General features: G+C 35.7%; 4 protein-coding genes and 1 pseudogene across 4 annotated transcripts; 2 read left to right on the forward strand and 3 right to left on the reverse strand.

Annotated features, from left to right (window-relative positions):
• The first annotated feature begins 895 nt into the window (after window positions 1–895).
• LOC143629253 (protein FAR1-RELATED SEQUENCE 5-like) lies at window positions 896–2,922 on the forward strand. Its single transcript, XM_077098570.1, has 5 exons — window positions 896–926; window positions 1,343–1,684; window positions 1,866–1,992; window positions 2,225–2,483; window positions 2,782–2,922. The coding sequence occupies exons 1-5, from the start codon at window positions 896–898 to the stop codon at window positions 2,920–2,922; spliced, it is 900 nt and encodes a 299-aa protein (XP_076954685.1).
• A 27-nt stretch (window positions 2,923–2,949) lies between these two features.
• On the forward strand, window positions 2,950–3,888 carry LOC143629254 (protein FAR1-RELATED SEQUENCE 12-like). Its single transcript, XM_077098571.1, has 5 exons — window positions 2,950–3,163; window positions 3,249–3,345; window positions 3,470–3,476; window positions 3,658–3,710; window positions 3,759–3,888. Exons 1-5 carry the CDS (start codon window positions 2,950–2,952, stop codon window positions 3,886–3,888), a joined length of 501 nt encoding a protein of 166 aa, XP_076954686.1.
• Window positions 3,889–6,491: 2,603 nt separating this feature from the next.
• On the reverse strand, window positions 6,492–8,211 carry LOC143629291 (uncharacterized). Its single transcript, XM_077098599.1, has 4 exons — window positions 7,746–8,211; window positions 7,445–7,673; window positions 7,176–7,366; window positions 6,492–6,734 (listed from the first exon to the last, which is right to left on the reverse strand). The coding sequence occupies exons 1-3, from the start codon at window positions 8,118–8,120 to the stop codon at window positions 7,245–7,247; spliced, it is 726 nt and encodes a 241-aa protein (XP_076954714.1). The 5' UTR covers window positions 8,121–8,211; the 3' UTR covers window positions 6,492–6,734; window positions 7,176–7,244.
• A 7,289-nt stretch (window positions 8,212–15,500) lies between these two features.
• Window positions 15,501–16,142, reverse strand: LOC143629255 (wall-associated receptor kinase-like 15 pseudogene; annotated as a pseudogene).
• A 1,080-nt stretch (window positions 16,143–17,222) lies between these two features.
• On the reverse strand, window positions 17,223–20,314 carry LOC143629256 (ultraviolet-B receptor UVR8-like). The gene is made up of 10 exons (XM_077098572.1): window positions 20,149–20,314; window positions 20,001–20,074; window positions 19,837–19,921; window positions 19,134–19,300; window positions 18,832–19,003; window positions 18,665–18,708; window positions 17,952–18,134; window positions 17,749–17,839; window positions 17,427–17,467; window positions 17,223–17,345 (listed from the first exon to the last, which is right to left on the reverse strand). Exons 1-10 carry the CDS (start codon window positions 20,312–20,314, stop codon window positions 17,223–17,225), a joined length of 1,146 nt encoding a protein of 381 aa, XP_076954687.1.
• Window positions 20,315–20,523: the final 209 nt, after the last annotated feature.

Consider the following 20,523-nt stretch of genomic DNA (forward strand, 5'->3'; position numbering starts at 1 on the left):
AAATAAGAAAGTAAATGTCGACCAAAGTTATTAAATAAAAATAATAACCCCTCCTTACCCTAAAGCCCAATAACAAATTGATAACCCGGCCCCGAATCAGTATAGTCTCCTTCAGTTTACGCTACACTATACTACACCTCGTACTCAAATGGCGACGGATGACCTTGCTTATCTTTTGTGTGTGTACATACACACACACACACACATATATATATATATATATATATTTTAATATGAGACCTAACGATAGCTCTGCTATGTGTGGGATTTTGCCCGGCACGTTTATTATATATATCGTGTAAAAAAATACATAATTTAAAATCTTATAAATTTAAACGAGCTGCCTCGAGTTTTGCACTAGGCGAGTTCAAGCTCAACATTTCAACACTTTATAATAACTAGAATTGAGCCGACTTGGTTTGTAAATGTGCCGGCCCGTTTACAACCCTAATCCCAAGATATCAACTATGAATAAATACATAGACATTCGAATTTTAATGATGAAAACTTTCATTAAAATCTTAGTTCCACCAAGAATGTTGATGATTACCAACACCATTTAGATCTATTCATTTACTAGTTTATTATCTAATACTCAACTAAAAACTAACCCTTAAACCTAATTTTATTATTATTATAGATATATAGGGAATGAATCAAATACAAATTAAAAACCCGTACTAAATGTACGAATCAAAGAATTAGGCGGTGGCAATTTCATAATTAATCAAACAAACTATTTCTTCAGTGCTGATCAATTCAATTCAATCCAATTCAAAAACAGATTACAATTCCATTGCGGAGTAGCTGCCTAGGGTTAATGTTAGCGATATAACTACATCAACTGTTCTTAATCTCTCAAATCTTATCGTGGATCGATTAATCGACTTCTTCAATGGCTGAAGACATGGACACTGAAATTGAAGGTATGTAGTTCTTCATTCGGTTTCAATCAACTTCGATTATTCATATAATTAGTGTATTGATTACCGAGCTATTTAATTCATTGAATTATTCAGTTAATTTATCAATTAGTTCACAACTAGAGTAATTATTAGATAAGTAGAGTAATTATTCAGTTAATTCATTGAATTAATCGGCAGTTAGTGTATTCGACTATAACTTATGCCCAAGTTTTTACTATATATAACTAGAGTAATTATGTTCACAACTAGAGTAATTATTCTATCATGAGTAGAATAGTTATTTGCATAAGTAGTGTAATTTTTTAATCCTAAATAGAGTAATTATTTAATAATACGTAGTGTAATTGTATGTTTGATCTTATTGTAGATATTTTAACTTTGTAGAGTAATTATATGTTTGTCCGATCTTAATGTAGATAACATAACAGAAGATATAACGGTTGGAATAAAGTTCAAACCTGTTGTATCTTCTTCATTAAAACCAGTTGAAGGCATGATTTTTTCATCTTTGGATGCTTCATATCAGTTTTATGTAGAATATGCTAATAAAGGCGGTTTTTCAGTACGTAAAGGTTCTCAAACCGAAAAGAATGGTTTTATACAGTATAAGTATTTTACATGTTCAAAAGAGGGATCTAAGCCACAAAAGAAATTTGATTCTCTTGAAGAATTTCAAGGAAAAAAACAAAAGAAGTATAGGAATATGCCTTCTATCCGAACTGGTTGTCTAGCACAGATTGCATTATGTACTACTGATGGTGACAAATCATATAAGATAAAACAAGTTTATTGAAGAACATAATCACACTTTAATTTCCCAAGAAGATATACACTTTCTCCCTTCATCACGAAATTTGACAGTTATGCAACAAAAGAGGTTATATTCTTTATCCACACTAAATCTAGGTCCTGTTAAATCATTTAATATTTTGAGGACAGAATATGGTGGTTTTGATGATGTTGGTGTAACTGTTGCGGACTGCAAGAATTTTAAAAGAAATATAAATTGCTATATTGGAGAATTTGATGCCGAAATGATTGTTCAACGGTTATTAAACAAGAAAGAGTATCTTCATGATTATTTCTTTTGACTATACTATGGATGAGAGTGGCTGTCTAACTGGATTATTCTGGGCAGACGAACTTTGTAAAAAGAATTATTTGACTTTTAGTGATGTAATATCCTTCGATGCAACATTCAATACCAATAAGTAAGGTTTTCTTCATTTTTATTTATTTATTTTTTTAATAGTCAAACATTTTACATTTCCTTTTATTTTGATTCTTTTTGTCCACAGATACAAGATGGTTTTCGTTCCGTTCACCGGAATTGATAATCATTTTCGCAATGTTAATCTTGGAGCTGGTCTTATTGCAAAGGAGACAATTGAATCCTATATGTGGTTACTAACATGTTTTTTGAAAGCATTTGGGCGTCAACCAAAAGTTGTTGTTACCGATCAAGATCCCGCCATGAAGCAAGCTATTGAATCCGTTTTTACTGAGAGCAGGCACATATTATGCATGTGGCATATAATGAAGAAAGTAGCTGATAAGGTTAGTATTATTGCTAAATTTCTGAATAGAGTAATTATTTTTCTAAGCAGAGTAATTATTTTTTTTTTTTTTAGTTTGTGAGATTGCTCATAACTTTATACTGTGATTAAAAACTCAACTTGAGTAATTATTTCATGTAATTAGAATAATTGTAGGTTGTAGAGTTAAGATTTAGTGTAAAGATTTTGAAATAAAACTACAATGTTTTAAGTAGAGTAATTATCTTTTTAAGCATTTTTTTAGTTTCATATTACAAACTATTTTCTATCATGATCTTAAATCTTTCTTTTGTTTTCAGGTTGGGCCCACATTGTGTAACAATGAGGACTTTAAGCATCGTATTTGTAACATAGTTTGGACAGATTCCATTGAACCTGATGAGTTTGAGATGACATGGCATGAAATAGTGAATGAATTTGGTCTAATTGATAATTCTTGAATATCTACTATGTTCGGTTTAAGATCAATGTGGATTCCAGCATATTACCGCGATGAGCCTTTATCGGGTCTTATGCGTACTACATCAAGGTCTGAGAGTGAAAACCAATTCTTTGGTCTTGTTTTGAACTCACAACTAACTCTTGTCGAGTTTTTTAGTCATTTTGATATGGCGCTTGAAACTCAAAGATATGCTCATCGAAAAAATGATCATGACACGATCAATACGAAACCTGGTGAATGTACTGAATCAGAACTTGAGGCTGATGCTCTTAAGAGATACGCCCAAACATTTTTTTGGGATGTTCAAGAAGAAATATATTGTAGTATTAACAGATGTCATCCCGTTGGCATTGTGGAAGATGGACCGAATGCAAAAATCTAAGTTAAAGATAGAGAAGCTTTTGGAAAAGGTTTCCTTCAGGTAACTTTTTAGTGTATTTTTTATTAATAATATTTTGTCATCTTTGTTGTAGAGTAATTATATTTTATAAGTTGAGAGATTATGATGTTAATTGTGACAGATAAGATTATTTTTGTTTTTTTAGTTGTAGAGTAATTATGAGTATAATTAGAGTAATTATGATGTTCATTGCGATATATCAGAAATTTTTTTTTGGAAGTGTACATACTCTTGAAATAAAACCATAATTTTGTAAGTAGAGTAATTATTTCTAAAATTAGAGTAATTATGTTATTGAAGCTTTTTTTTAACTAAATGTTTATTATTTCACAGGTATATGTCATTGTTGCTGATAATAATTTTTCTGCTTCATGTAGCTGCAAAAGGTTTGAGTAATATGGTTTGTTGTGTCGGCATGTTTTTGTTGCGTTTAGCGTTTTTGAGATTGATGAGATTCCAAAGAAGTATATTTTGAGGCGTTGGACGAGGGATGCAGTTTCAAATAAAAGCAAGTGTTCGATTTTTGGTAAAGATGTTGCTAATGGCAATACAAACCGGTTCTAACCGGTTTGTATCGGTTATAGTTTTTATGCTTCCGAAACCGGTTTAAACCGGTCCCGGTTAAAAAAAATCGGTTTTTTTGTTTAAAGAAAAAACCGAATAGGTTAAAAACCGAAACCGGTTTTCAAAAAAAAAAACGATTTGTACACCTCTACCATCGACATTATCAAAATCGTGTATTTTTTATTTTGTAGAGTAATTATTTCGTAGAGTAATTATGCAAATCAAAATATATTAGTTGTTTCATACCTTCCAATGCTCCACCATGCTCAACATTCAAAGCAACAATATTGATGTTCCCGCCTACATCTCCGCTGCCATCATTAACAGTTCCCGCCTCCTCGGGAGGATCTTGTGTAACACCCCGACCAAAGGCGGATTATACATCGGGGCGCCACATATTGTTTCATTACTCGTGACACTATTGGGTGTCAATATTTAATAAATACATTCATTCGCGCACGCGCAGGGTAAACACAAGATAACATAAATCAACATAAATCAATATATTATAAGGCAAAATATTCGAGCAACAATAACTTGTCTTGATACATTTTAATCTAGGTCCAAAATAAAGAAAACTTCCTACGTGTCCACAAGCTCCAAAACAGCTACTGCAAACCTGAACATGTGTTAAAATAAACGTCAAACACTCGCGTGTTGGTGAGAAATCAAGTTTAATACAATACATAGATAACAATAAATCTGCGCGCAACATGTGTATGTCTGGTTTTCAACAAGGGTGTAATCTGATCGGGACCAACTCTAAGATTCATAAGACTGCCAGTGCTCACAATTGAGCTCACAAACAAGACAAACTGTGCATGTGTAAACAAAAGAGAAAATCATAAACGATAGTTCTCCCGTGTTCATCTAATGGTACCATGAAAACTGCGGAATAGACCGACAAGACGGTTAATGATCCACACATACAAATAAACAGCCAAGTCTACGTCCTCAACACATGGGATACTGCGCGACTAAAGTTCATAAACAAGTTTAAGACTCTAAGTTTGTATGAACACATGAACATCCCAAAACATTAAAAGCAAAAAGGGATTAGGTACGAGATTACTCACTTGATAAACGATGCGGTGTAAGATAAAGCAAGAACCAACTTTAAACAAGCACAAGTTAACCTATAAATAAGATTATTGTTTTAATGATTTGTTTTAAGTCTTGATTATAAGTTAGCATAATTAATAAGTAAATTATTATATATATATATATTACCGGAAAAGCAGGGCAGAACAGGGAGGAAGACGGAGGCAGAGAGGAAGACGGCAGAGAGAGCAAGGGGCAAGAGAACAGGAGAGATTAAGTGTTTTGTGTGTGTAGTGTTATGAAAATATTACTATTATTTATAGGAAAACCCTAGGAGACATGAATCCAGAAAAAGGGGAAAAGATTCTCAAGACAAACAGAACAAGACAAAACAAAAGATAACAAAAGATATCAAAAGCAAGTAAAAGATATCAAAAGATATGGCAGCTGCAGGGGGGGCAAGATAAAGCTGACAGGGAACAGTAAAAAGCATGGGCGGGTCAGATAAAGGTACTGGTCAAGCATGGCAAAAGCAGATCTCAAAAGATAATGTCAGTCACTTTTTCTGTCAACCAATGGGGTTGGTGCGCATGCTGCGCCAAAAGTGGCTTTTCAGACATAAAGCAGATTAGGTCAACAGCTCAGAAGATAAGACAACACAAAAGCAAACGGCTAGATTAAACAGAAGAAAACTCAAAGGGTTCAGCGCGAGAAGGCTAAGGCGCGAAGGCAGACACAGAAGGTCAAGAGAGCGCGAGCGCGAAGGCAGACAGAACCAACCTTAACGCGTCGCGGAAAGAACTACATTTCTAAGCGCGTCGCGGGAAGAATCACATTTCTTAGCGCGCCGCGGGAGGAACTAGAATTCCTAGCGCGCCGCGGGAAGAACTATAATTCTTCGCGCGTCGAGGGATGAACTACGATTCTTAGCGCGCTGCGAGAAGAACTACAAATCCTTAGCGCGTCGCGGGAAGAACTACCGTTCTTAGCGCGCTGCGAGAAGAATTACAATTCTTAGCGCGCTGCGAGAAGAGTTCGTCTCGCGTATCGCTGAAACAGGTGGTCTTCACGCAGGCTTCTTTGCAAGGGGTCTGCGCAGACAACCTTAGGCGGGAAGGAACAAAAGAGTTAGAAGAAAAAGAGGGAAACAAGGCTTAAGGGCGGGACGGCGACAAGAGGGAAAAGAAGGCGGAAAGAGAGAAGGAGAGGGACGGCGGAAAGAAAGAGAGAGAGAAAGAGGCGGGAAGGAAAATATATATTATTATTAAAAGTAAAATATAAGTATAAATAAATATTAAATCATAAAAGAAAGAGTTCGGGTCAGAGAAACGGGTACCTGGGTCGGGTCGGATCGGGGCAGATGTTACATCTTGAACATTTGTACCTTCGACATTATCAAAATCGTGTATTTTTTATTTTGTAGAGTAATTATTTCGTAAAGTAATTATGCGAATCAAAATATATTAGTTGTTTCATACCTTCCAATGCTCCACCATGCTCAACAATCAAAGCACAATATTGATGTTCCCGCCTACATCTCTGCTGCCATCATTAACAGTTCCCGCCTCCTCAGGAGGATCTTGAACATTTGTACCTTCGACATTATCAAAATCGTGTATTTTTTATTTTGTAGAGTAATTATTTCGTAGAGTAATTATGCGAATCAAAATATATTAGTTGTTTCATACCTTCCAATGCTCCACCATGCTCAACATTCAAAGCAACAATATTGATGTTCCCGCCTACATCTCCGCTGCCATCATTAACAGTTCCCGCCTCCTCGGGAGGATCTTGAGCATTTGTACCTTCGACATTATCAAAATTGTGTATTTTTTATTTTGTAGAGTAACCCGAGGTCTGGAGAAAGCTGAAATCAAATGGGATGTGTCTATTTATCTATCTCTTGACTCGAAATGGGAGCAGGTTTGAAAAAGGATCTTAGAGTGTCTAGGGTTGGGCAAGGAGGGTCTCTATTTTAATCAAAACACATTAGTAGCAACAGTATCAATGTTTTCATACCTTCCAATGCTCCACCATGCTCAACATTCATAGTAACAGTATCAATGTTTCCGCCGCCATCTTTAACAGTTCTAGCCTCCTTGGAAGGATTTTGAACATTTGTTCCTTCTACATTATCAAAATTGTATGTTAAACTTTGTAGCTTAATTATGCGAATCAACACATATTAGTTGTTTTGTGTTGATTAACAGTTCCCGCCTCCTCGGGAGGATCTTGAACATTTGTACCTTCGACATTATCAAAATCGTGTATTTTTTATTTTGTAGAGTAATTATTTCGTAAAGTAATTATGCGAATCAACACATATTAGTTGTTTTCATACCTTCCAATGCTCCACCATGCTCAACATTCATACCTTCCAATGTTCCGCCATCATTAACAGTTCCCGCCTCCTCAGGAGGATCTTGAACATTTGTACCTTCAACATTATCAAAATGGTTTGCTTGTAATTTTGTAGAGTAATTATGTGAATCAAAACATATTAGTTTTTTCATACCTTCCACTGCTCCACCATCATCATTCAAACTAATCACATTCATATCATCTTCAACATTCTCAGTTTCAAAAACTTCTTTCCAAACAATTTCGTTCTTCCAGTTGTTGCACATTTCTTTGATCTCATTGTTCCCCAAATAGTTAGATTCTCCTTGTTTGACCATTTCATTTATATCACCAACTATCTTCTTGAATTCTCCAAGATTTTTGTTCAGTTTCTTTATCCACGTCTACAAAATTAAATGTAATTACAAATATATTTTTTCACTCGTAATTATAAAATGAGTTAGTGTAACTATTACCTTTTCTTCTTTTGTACAACTCTGATTGCACCGCTTTCTGTAGTTTGAGCCCAAGTAGGCTGAGACACCTGTTAATTTTAATTCCATTGGTGTAGTAATCCAGCCATCGATATATTCTTGGGTGCTTGTTCCAACTTGAAATCCCAGGTTTAAGGAGTGGCAATCATCATCTACAAAATTAACTTTTTGTTTATTAAGTGAAACAACACTCATTAACATGTTAAATGATAGTGTAGTTATGTACAAATAACGTACCTTCCTTTTCATTATAAGTTCCATCTTCAATCTCATTTTCCACTTCATTCTCATGTTCCACTTCATTCTCGTTTTCCACCTCATTCTCATTTTCCACTTCATTTCCGTCTTTTCCTTCATCTTGAAAAAGTGTTTCTTCTATTGCATTCACAGTTGTTGTTGTGATATACTTTATTGCAGGTGTCTGAACTTTAATCCCGTGTCCTTTTTGATACTCATATGCAAACAATAACTGTCATACATAAATAAACATTTTTATGAAAAGAAAGTTTGTATTAAAAATAAACATTATGTATATTAGTAGTTACTTCTAGTATAATACCATACCAGCAATAATGATATTGGCCCACAATATTTATCATTAACACCCTTCCATGCTCTTTTTGTTCTATTTAGCAATTCAATCATGTATTCACACTAATTCATATCGCATATATCTGAATCATTTTCAATCCACCTAATGATTCCTTGATTAACGGTTGAAGACTGGGTTATTAATCCCAACATAGTTGTAAATATGACAAGAAAATTTGTATTGAAAAGACGTCCACTTTCTGAAGTTTTTTCAACTATCTTCATCACTTTATAAACACTTATCCTAGTTTCTTCAAATTGGTTTTTGAACTCATCCGTTCTAACATCAACACCTTTTCTTGGTTTGTTCTTTTCAAAAACTGTTAAACACCCCATCGGAATCCCCATGCAATCCTTTACAAGAGAAGGTGTTATTTTGATTATACGATTTCCTATATTGAGCTCATTTCTGTCTTCATCATAATTCACGAGTAGCCAATATGCTAAACGTGTAGGGGTAGCAACTATGTTGAAGGATAGTATGCTCTCAAATCCCATTTTTTTTACTGCTTCAATTTGTTTTTCAGATAATGACTTTATTACATCAACAAACTTGCCCGGGTTGCAACGCAACTTAAGTCTCTTGTTTTCAAAATTTATAAATGGCTTCTTAGGGATTGGCTTTGGAATATTTCTCTTAGACCGTTTGTTAGGTGATTCAAAATCATCACTTGAGTCAACCTCAACCTGCTTTCGTTTCTTCCCCACATCCTCCTCTTTCTTTTGCTTTTGTTTCTTAATCACTACATCCTCGTCAACCTTCTTTTCTTTATCAACAACCTTTTTTGGCACTCTAATCTTTGCATTTGTAGCTTCTTCTCCATCATCACCTAAAACAATAGGTGACGATTCATCATTGGAAAACCTACAAGCCATTTTCACGGATATTCTTTCACTCCTCCTCCTTTTCACTATTTAATTAACACCAAAAACAGCCAATTAGAACGCATGTTAATAATTACTCTACTCAAGGATACTAAATACACTATATACGCAACAACTACAAACAACTATGAAAATTACTCTATTCATGAAAAATAATTACACTACAGCCTAACACCATATTGCAAAAGCCTTAAACAGACAAGTTGCACACCAAAAACAGCCAATTAGAACACATGTTAATAATTACTCTACTCATGGATACTAAATACACTATATACGCAACAACTACAAACAACTATGAAAATTACTCTATTCATGAAAAATAATCACACTACAGCCTAAGACCAAAAAAACAACTAATTACTCTATGTAATTACACTATAACCAGTTTTGTTATTACTACTATGAAAATTAATTACTCTATGTAATTACACTATAACTAATTACTCTATGTAACTACTATGAAAATTACTCTATTCATAAACAGATAAGTTGCACAAAAAAAAACAACTAATTACTCTATGAAATTACACTATAACCAGTTTTGATGGTTATAGTATGATAATTACACTACTTGAAAAAGTTATTAAAGAAACAGATAGAGTAATTACCTGGTGGTCTATCATGGAATTTTTTGCTTCTTCGTTCACTATAACCCGGTGCTTTAGCATCTGAATCTGTTTGAATGTGTAGAAAATGCATTAACTCATTAGAAATATATTAATAATTACTCTACTTATACATACTAATTACACTATATACGAAACAACTACTATAGCTTTGATAATTACTCTAGCTGTGAAAATAATTACACTACAACCTTAGAACAAATTAAAAACACTATAAACATACAAATTAACTGTCACACCCCTATCTAAGGCCTAGGAGTATGATCAATAGTTGGTACCAAAATTGTAAATAAATCAGAGTTGCGTTTGTAAGCGGAAGTCTTATAAAACTTTAAGGATCAAAATGTAATATTTACATATATTCAAAAGACGGAATTATAAAATACCCGTTTAAGTTGTTACAAAAAGTATTACTTGTTTTATAATTACAAGCCACCATTTAATATATTAAGTTTACAAAATAAATCCGAGCCATCAAATATTCAAAGCACTTGTCATTCCAAGCGCTATCATTGTTCACCTGCAAAATGTAAATAAAATACGTCAGCAACGAATGCTGGTGAACACGCTGACACTAAAATAATTTCTTTTACTTTATTACCCCTCGAGACTACGCCTGCCTCGGCCCATCGTGGCTTAGGAATAACAAAGTCAAACAACACATTATAAACTCGAGCCTCTACTCTAGGTCACCTCAGCAAACACCGCATCGTTCGAATTAGTTAAGTACCCGTAAATATACACAACGGTCGTACTCCCTGCAGGAGAGCGTCCTACGACCAAGGGTGGTGCGGCGTGCCCACCGCGTAGTACCACCTATGTAAGGATCCAAACACACGTATACCACAGCCTGAGTGCTAGGTTTATACCCTTATTTATAACGGTTTTAGGAACACGTAGTTCCTTGTAAACAATTTCACATAATCATGTTTGTTTGAAAACAAGTTTATAAAAGTTTGGGGGCGTATTCACCTTGTCGCTTTGGGATCGGCTTCACTCACCGTCCAAGGGTCTTTCCCTTATTTATCTTGGCACACCCTCCTTTAGGGACTAGGCGTGTGACCACAAGTTGGTACCTGTTTGTAATTAAATCAGAGTTGCGGGTTTTATTTCAGTGGAAGTCTTTAATAAAATATTATTACTTTGAAAACTTATTAAAAAGTCGGGTTTAAATACCCGTTCAATGTTTACAATACATTTCTTTAGAAAACATAACTATTTGTAATATTTTGAAATAAAATATCTGAGCCATCAGATAACATCTAATGACTATAACTCCAATCTTCTATTCCTTATTGCTTGTCTGTTCTAACCTTTCTTGTTCCCCTGTAACATGGGTGGGAAAATACGTCAGCACAAAGCTGGTGAATAACGCTGACTCTAAAATCTCTTTTCAATACCTTTGTGAAACTAACAATAATACCTTTGTGACTACTCATTAGGCACCCAACTTAATTGGGATCAAATTACCCTAAGTACCATGTACAATTAATTATATACACAATATCATTTCTCTGAACAATCCCGTAGACCTTCAGAGGCATGTTGATGATATGCATGGCCTCGGGGAAATGCCGAATCACCATGTATGTTTGGATCCAGACACATGTATACTCTTAATCAGAGTGTCCGTTTCTTATTATTGTAACACAAAGTTTTAAACATTCAGACTCATTATAAAAGGTTTGGGGCGTATTCACCTTTTCTGTTTATAATCAGTTTCTGTTACTGATTCCTGTTTTCTGATTTCCTCTTCTTGTTTTGTTACCTCGGACCTATAGTACGAGAATAACCTTTGTATAAATAACTAGATCAACGATCTAGCTTCAGACCTTTAGTCCGTTTTGTATAGCTTTAAACTTTATAAAATCATTTGTTTATTCAAAACATTTGGACCTTTAGTCCCTTTCTTTATTTACCATTTTCATACTATGTTTCTTCTCCAAGAAGAAAACATTAAATTTATATTCTTTCTATATGAATATTATATTTCTTAATAATAAAGAAATACTATTTAACTATAGCCTTCGCTTAAGAAAAGTTATATAACTCTTAATCATAATCAAGGTTCGGCTATACTTTCGACTATGGTCTAAGCCATTTATAATAATAAAATAATAACTTAGGCAGAACCCCTTGCCTCGCACGGGTATTCGAAGTTAGATGTTCCTAAGTTTATACGGCTAGCACTTCTACTCTATGCACGTCTTTCGAGGCGTCCTTGATCAACTCCTATTGGCACGCAAATTGAGGCAATGTTCGGTCGTCGGGTTGTGCACGTATTACGAAACGAATGTTGGGTTTCTTGAGTGGCACGCACTTCGAGGAAAACACTGGGTATTTTGCACGGATTACGATGTGATATTTGTCGGGTCGGTGGCACGCAAAACGGTGTTCGGCACGCAAACCGAGGTAGAGAGAGTATGGGAGGTGTGTGTGAAATGAGCCGATCCCCTCCATATTTATAGCTGATTTTGAGTCCCATCGCGGTACGCGATGGGCTCCTTTCTGCCTTCATCGCGTATCGCGATGCCTAGCTTTCTGAGGTTATGCCACGTGTCGCCACGTGGCCTAACACGTCTGCCACATGTCGCCACGTGGTCTAACACGTCTTGCCACTTGTCCTGCCCTGCTGCCACGTGTCACCTGGGTGTGACACATGTCTCTGAGTCATCACGGCCCATCGCGGTACGCGATGGCCGTCTTCTTGGACTCATCGCGTAGCGCGATGGGTCCCTGTATATTATTTTTCATTTTCAGTCTTTCACCTTTTGTAGCTTTTCACTTCTGGTCTAATTCTCGTTTGTCCAAAAATACTAAGGCGGCTCTAAAAGAGGCTCGCGGCGATGCGAGCGTGCGAAGTGTAAAATGCGCCATCAAAGCGCCACATTGCGCCCAACGCCCTTCGTCGTTGCCGTCATCATTTTCCTCGTCCTCGCCCGAGCGCGTGCGCGTGCGCGTCGGGTGCTACGCACCCTCTGCTAGGACTACTTGGTGCATGATATTCATAAAAGAATATTACTATGGAAAATCTCTTTCTTATAAAGAGCTTCCATTTCTTTACCACTTTCCATGTGAGATGAAATTTATATTCCATATTTATACCCAAGTAAAGTGCTTCCACTTTCTTACATCTTTCCATGTGGGATGGAGTTTCCTTATTTCTTTCTTATGGAAATACTTAAATTAGGAAATATTTTTATTTCCTTATTTTTCTTATATTTCCTTATTTAATATTTTCCCATGACTTGTCTTTAATATTATTTTTGATCCCTCAACTTTACTAAGTTGTCAAATTTGTATCAAAATTTTGGGGATGTTACATATCTCATACCTATAGTACGAGTATAAATTTTTTGTTAGTCGGATATACAATACGGCTTAAGACCTTTAGTCTTATTTTATATCTCAACCTCGATGAACCTTTAGTTCATATATCTCATTTACTTGAAAACCTTTAGTTTAAAAGTAATTATAAACCTTTAGTTTATATAAAAACCTGACGTTTCTTCTTATCCAAGAAGCGTATTCTTTTTCTTTTATTATTTAAGAATACTCATTATTACTTAAATAATAATTTCATAACAAATAGTATATATTTACACACATATATATACATATTTACAATACATTTCTTTATTCTTTTCTTTGTTATGTTTATTTATATTTTATCGAGGTATCGAGTATAATCTCGACTTAAGGATTAAGCCTTGAATATAATATTATATTATATTGATTTGTCGTTACGCCTAACCTTATTGGCGTATTGGAAACCCTAAAAACTCGAGCAGCACTCCAACACCGCTTCACTTCTCGACCAATTCTAGTATACCTCCAATGGTAATACCAATCTTCAAAAATCAACGGCACGTACTTCGAGAAAAAATACCATCTTGGTCAATGTGGGTGGATGGTGACACGTATTCGAGGAAACTTCGGTACACAAAAGAGGGATCGGGGCACGCTTATCGAGGAACAAGGCACGAACTTTGAGGTATGATAATATAGCTAGAGAGATGTTAGAGAGATAAAGTTGTGAGCTGAAATGGTGTGCCAAGAATGAATCCCGGACTTGCTATTTATAGACAAGTTTTGGGCTCCCATCGCGGGCCTATCGCGTATCGTGATATAGGCCTGATGTGTCACAGGGTAGGTCTGCCACGTGGCGTCACGTGGCAGTCGTTGCGCCACGTGGCGACATGTGGCAGCAGTGTTGCCACGTGGTGACACGTGGCAGCAGGTAGTGCCACCGTGTGCCAGTGGCACACGTGTTAGACCACGTCATCGCGATACGCGATGACGTTAGGTCAACAGCGATCGCGTATCGTTGTTGACTTCTTCCATAAACTTTGATCAAGCCCTATCGTGGTACGCGATGGGCTTGTCTTTTGTCCCGTCGTGTATCGCGATAGGACAAGAAAACAGATTTTCATTTTTAACCCTCAGGTTCGGAATTTGGCATTTCTAATCCCTTGACTTTGGAAAGTTGACATTTTAAACTCGAAATTTTCTCGATGTTACATTAACATTGCAAACAACTACTTAGAAACATGTTAATAATTACTCTACTTATACAAACTAATTACACTATGTACGAAACAACTATTATAACTTGGATAATTACTCTAGTTGTGAAAATAACTACACTACAACCTTAGAACAGATTACAAAATCTATAAACAGGGAAATTAACATTACAAACAACTGATTATAAACATATGAATAATTACTCTACTTATTCACACTAATTACACTATGTACGAAACAAATACTGTAACTTTGATAATTACTCAAATTGTCAAGATAATTACACTACAGTCTTATAACATATTACAAAAGCATAAACAGACATATTATACACATACAAAGTTAATTACTCTATTTAATTACACTATAACCAGTAAACAAAGTAACAAAGAAATTAAGTAGACTCGATGGATTCAACTATGATAATTACACTACTTGACAAAATAATAAAAGCAATAAACAGACTAGTTATCTATTTTGGTTCGAAGCAAGGGTCTATCTTGATTCTTTTTGTTATTCGTTCACTATAAACTAGTGTTTCATCATTTGTATTTGTATGTATATGTTGAAATTACATTAAACATGAGAGATTTGAAATCAATTTTTCTCGATCCAAGCCCTAGGTATACGAGTATAACAAACAACACGCACACAAGTGATCTGAATAATGAAATTTATCTTCAATCGCCATTGTTAGCAGATGATGTAGCGTATGAATGGTGAAATTGATTGATGATTGTAGGTTTTGAGAAAGTCGTTTGGGGGTTTGATGAAATGGATTTCGGATGTAGACAGTGAATTTGGGGGTTTGTGTGAAAAAAGAGATTTCAACTTAGTTACATAATTGCCAACGTGAAATTCTTTAATTCGTACGTTTAGTATGAATTTTGTATTTGTACAATAACGGCCCCCTAGATATATATACAATCTTTTTTTGACAAAAGACAAGTTATGTATGTCAATACGTGTGCGTAATTAACTAATTATGATGCATGATTCTGAAAAGATAATAAAAAAAGCCAAATGTCTTTTTATTTATTCAAACCAAAAAACAAAACCACGTACGTTTAGATTCATAACAGTTGCGTAGTCCTAATGAAATCCACTATTGCGGTGGGGCCCACTCAATCTCGACACCCGGTTCGGGCCACTTACTGACGGGCAACGAGTAATCCAACTTCACAAAGCTCCGGTACGCCTGACACCCTTCGTCCCTCAGTCGAATCGAGTACTCGGTCACTGACCCACCCGTTCGAAACGTGCAACAAACCCGGGCTCCAACACAAGCAGACGCTTCAGCTGTACTGTTTATATACGAGTGACAAAGGCTTGTTGAACTACAGTTTAATGGTGACCTTAGAATTGATTTGGAGCAGTTAAGGAATAATATAGTGTTGCTACTAGTGATGTTGAATGGTAAGCTTGAGTTTAGTTGTAACCCGTGGGAGGATACGTCGGATGTGATACATGTTTTGTTGTCGTTTATGAAGCTTGGTGGTTGGATAATAAACCGTTGGGTGGTTGGTGAGATGGAGGAGATTGGGTAGGTGTTGTTTAGCGTGTCGAATAATAAGGTACCTGATGTGACGTCACATCTGACCTTGTATGACTGGTCTCCGCAGCCAGGTCCCGTGCTTAGAGGGTATGGGACCTGAGTGGAGCCGCAATCAGAGCAATGGATGACTGAAGAGGCTAAACTAGCACACGTTAGCACTAGTGCTAACGTGAGCATGAATTTGGTTGTCATTGTTGAAAACATTGGTTTCTATGAAGGTATGAGATGAGTATTAGTTTAGATTTATGGTTTTATACCGAGTTGTTTGATGTTTTGTTGTTTACTTTTTTACTAAGTTATGGCACTTTTTTCTGGTCAAAGATATGATGTATCTATGGTTTTATACATAAATTTGTTTTCATACACCCTATTATCAGAAACATATTTATTAATTGGATAATTTTGAATACGTATTATCTAGTCAAAGTCAAAATCAAATGTTATGATTACCATTAATTATATATAGGTTATTTTTCTTATTCATTTGTATATATTATGAATTATTAATATAAAGTGTGGTTGATAATAAATTTTTTTTCAGATACCGTGTTTGATCATCCTTTTATACCTATCTATTAAACAATGCATCATCTTTTTCTGTAAAGTGCAGCTTACATAAAAGTAAATGACAGTTTACATTGTAATTTGTTTTAAATTTTTTATCTTTGTTCCTAGGGTGTAATAAAAATGGAACCCTTTTATATACCGAGTAGTATGTTGTTGTTTTGTTGACTTTTTTACTAAGTTACGGCACTTTTTATTAGAAGTAAAGACTGGACAACCCCCCAGTATTTGTAGGTTGTTTATCAAGTTGTAAGTTGCAACTAACAAGTTTACAAGGCACTCTTGTCGGTACATACCAAAAGTGGTAATTACAATGGGCACAGGTTTATTTTGGGATGGAAGTTAATGATGGAAAATCCCAACAGGTTATGAGCCCATAATAATTAGTTAGTGACAATCTCTATGTATATATAGTTGTACCAATGCAACAAAAAACAGCTACAAAAAACCAGATGTAAATCCTGGTATGCAAGAATATTATAATCTTCATAATATTGCAATAGTGGATTCATGCAACTGATCCACATTAAGTTTTATTGATATTTGTACAATGATTTAAGCATTGGAAGCTTTAAACAATGATAATCACATATGCATACATATGATTGTACATGCAAGCATACTAATGTATGTACATATGCATATACTTGTACTTAATGAAAGAGCAAATCTATTGTAGTTGTCTAGTAGTACCAAAGAGGTGACTCTTCAGGTAAGTGATTCAGCTAGAACAAGTGTGTGCCACCAGCCACACGCAACGGCTCTTGGCACAAAGCCGTCTAGATCAACTTGAGATGGAATGTTGCGGTCAAGTAGATCCCCCACCCCGAGCTGCAAGTAGTCAGGAGTTGTTATTAGGACACAATAAACCACAGATAATTAACTCGATAGGGTTAAGCGAATGATGTGTACCTGACCATACTTGTTCCACCCCCAACAAAACACCTTCTCGTCTTCACAAATTCAATAAAAAGAAAGCAGTAATTTAAACCATTCGAACAAACAAACGTAACCAGTAAAATATCACTTAGCGTGTGATACAGATAAACCTTTCCTATAACCCATGGGTAGAGAGAATGCTCCCTGTGATACCTCCCCCACCCCCCCCCCCCCCCTCCAAACATTTTTTTTCCCCGTGACACAGTATAATCATCCAGGTAACATAAAATGTGACTAAGTTTAACCATCTGACATTTCTCAAAACGCTAAAGAAATACTAGGCCACAATACATACCTGTAACAATAGCACTGTGTCGGGCCCCACACGATACCACTCTTGCGTGTTCATTTTCAATATTAGGTGCGTCTAAAAGCCGTGGCAAGGTCTAACAACAAACCACATATCAACATGTATACAACAAGCAGATTAATTTAATATAACAATAATAATAATAATAACAAGAAGAAGAAAAAGAAAACTTGAGAGAAATTAATGACCTCGGCCTGATCGGTGCCGGTACCCAATTGGCCAAACTGATTCCCACCAAAGGCATACACGTTACCATCACCGGAAATGCAGATTGTATGCCAGAGACCCGCAGCAACGCCATCTATGCGGATGCCTAGCATAGATGATACACATGTTGGGCTTAGCTCATCATCAGTACTCCCTTGCCCACACTATATATATAACCACAACTTAATTAGAATCCTCATATGCAACTACCAAATGACCTGTGACAAAAAACAGAAACTGATATAAACATATATAAATATTATATTTAAAAATAAAATGTGTTTTTATCGGCTTTCACATAGATCTTCATCTTGAACATTCAGACTTGACCAGTCTGCTTTCTTTTCATCATTTTTAATAATTAAAAAGGTTGTTATCAGGAAAATTCAATTCAAGAAAATTAAGAACATATATAGATATTATTAAAAAAACGTGTATTTATCGCCTTTCATATAGAACTTCATCTCGAACATTCAGACTTGATCAGTCTGCTTTCTTTTCATCAATTCTAATAATTAAAAAATTTTGTTATCAGGAAAATCTAATTCAAAGAAACAAAGGCTGTAACAAGCTAGTACAGTAGTACATACTACATAGTACATATCATAATATCATACTCTATTTACCATATATAGAAAGATAAAAACATATGGTATATGAACCTGTTTTGAAACAAGAAATATATTAATGTCACCTGTCCATAGAGTCCCCAACCAAAAGTCACTAATGCCCCAGCATCTGTAACAAACACATATCAAATAAAAAAACATAATATCACTATCATCACAATCTCCTAATTAAACTAGTACAACATACAAGGACTATTGTAATTATATGTGATATATGAACAGAAAAGCTTACCGGTAATCACGGCACTGTGTCTTCCTCCACAAGCAATCCGTGTAACATAAGTTCCAGGGGTGGATGCAGCAATGCAAGGTATATAACGCGGAGAAGACACCATTCGTATGCGTGACCCCAAACCGAGCTGCCCCTCGCCTCCATACCCCCAACCCCCACACCTGTCCCATATCTAAACTTCCACAAGTGATCACAATACTAATTCTACTACAAAAACTTATGTTATATAAAAAAATGAATAGAAGGATACCGGATAAGGCCAATGTATGTCGCCCACCGGCTGCAACCGTGGATATCTTTACCCCTGGATACATGAATGCTACCAAACAAGGTAAAGCTGAGAGGTCTTCATCGCCTGATGACGAGCTTTCGCCTGCTTGGCTAGTTGATGTTACCCGCCTCCTTTTTCTAGTTTCATGCGCAACGACTACATCGGTGGATTTTGATCCCTCTGAGTTAGCTGGGCTCACTGGTATACAATTAAAACTAAGGTTAGTACACAGTTACCATATAGTAATTGTGTAATACTAGTGGTAATGGCAATATGATTGTGTTCAAATGATATTACTTTGTTCATTAAAAAATGGATTGTCTGATGGGACACACTCTTTCCATCCATGGAATAAACCTCTCCTGCCACTATACACAAAAGGTTAGAGTTTTAGTTTGCATTTATATAAACATATATAACTGACATAACTGACATGAAGATAAAAGATAAAAGATAAAAGTAGTGGGAAATTAAGAAAATGAACATTTGACCGGTCAAAGTTAACATAATAAATTAACATTGACTTTTCGTTTTACAAAAAGTAAACATGCGGTCGTAATCGTTTGACAAGTGTACACTAGAGTTCGGAATCCGCATGGCACTTTCCTAGGTTGCCCACGTGGCCGGCACATTCTGTATACACAGGATTACATGCGAAAAATACATGTTTACTTTTGTATAACGAAAAGTCAACGTTTATTTTGTTAACTATGACTGATTCGTAAAAGTGGTACCTGTTACGCAAACACAATGTGCCCAACCGGCTGCAGCTTTCACCAACGAAACGTCATTCGGAAGAGGGAAAGGTTCCGGTGTTTCCTTAACAAAAAATTTCACATGTGAAACATGACATGTAGAAGAAAAATGTAACATGATGTTTAAATAATTAATATCATACCCCATGTTTCCCTGATGTCACATAGCTTTGACCAAGATCATCAGTTGAACCCCATGTAATTAGCTTCCTAGTGTCTGATAAAAAGCTTATATGGTAAAAAAAAATTTATATGCAAATTAATAACAATAAATAAAAAAAAACTACTAACCTGAAATGGCCATAGCAAATCCACAGCCGCCGCCACAAACATCCACCCAGAACTCAACAGCGTCAGCTGACTGCGGGTGCCTAACTTCCACTGGAGACATTATAGGCGCCCGTTGAGGTAACGCCCCAGGTAAATAACCCCACATATACACTGTCTTCATCTTCATTGTCCTATCTTCAGCGCGGCCGCCACCTTTCATAATGTGTGTGTTTGATGTTGTTCACTAGCTTAAAGTAGTTTGAAATCAGACAGTGGTTTGAAACATAGCATGAGAATGCTATATATATGGTTGGGTTGTGGGCATAAATGTCAAACTCGGGTCATTGTTATATAATATATTTTGGTCCACTACATGATAGATGTGTAATGTGACAC

Source organism: Bidens hawaiensis, unplaced genomic scaffold (genome assembly GCF_021521415.1).
Source record: "Bidens hawaiensis isolate Kalapana, Puna unplaced genomic scaffold, B.hawaiensis_p1.1 tig00005179_1, whole genome shotgun sequence".
In the NCBI taxonomy this organism is placed as follows: Eukaryota; Viridiplantae; Streptophyta; class Magnoliopsida; order Asterales; family Asteraceae; genus Bidens; species Bidens hawaiensis.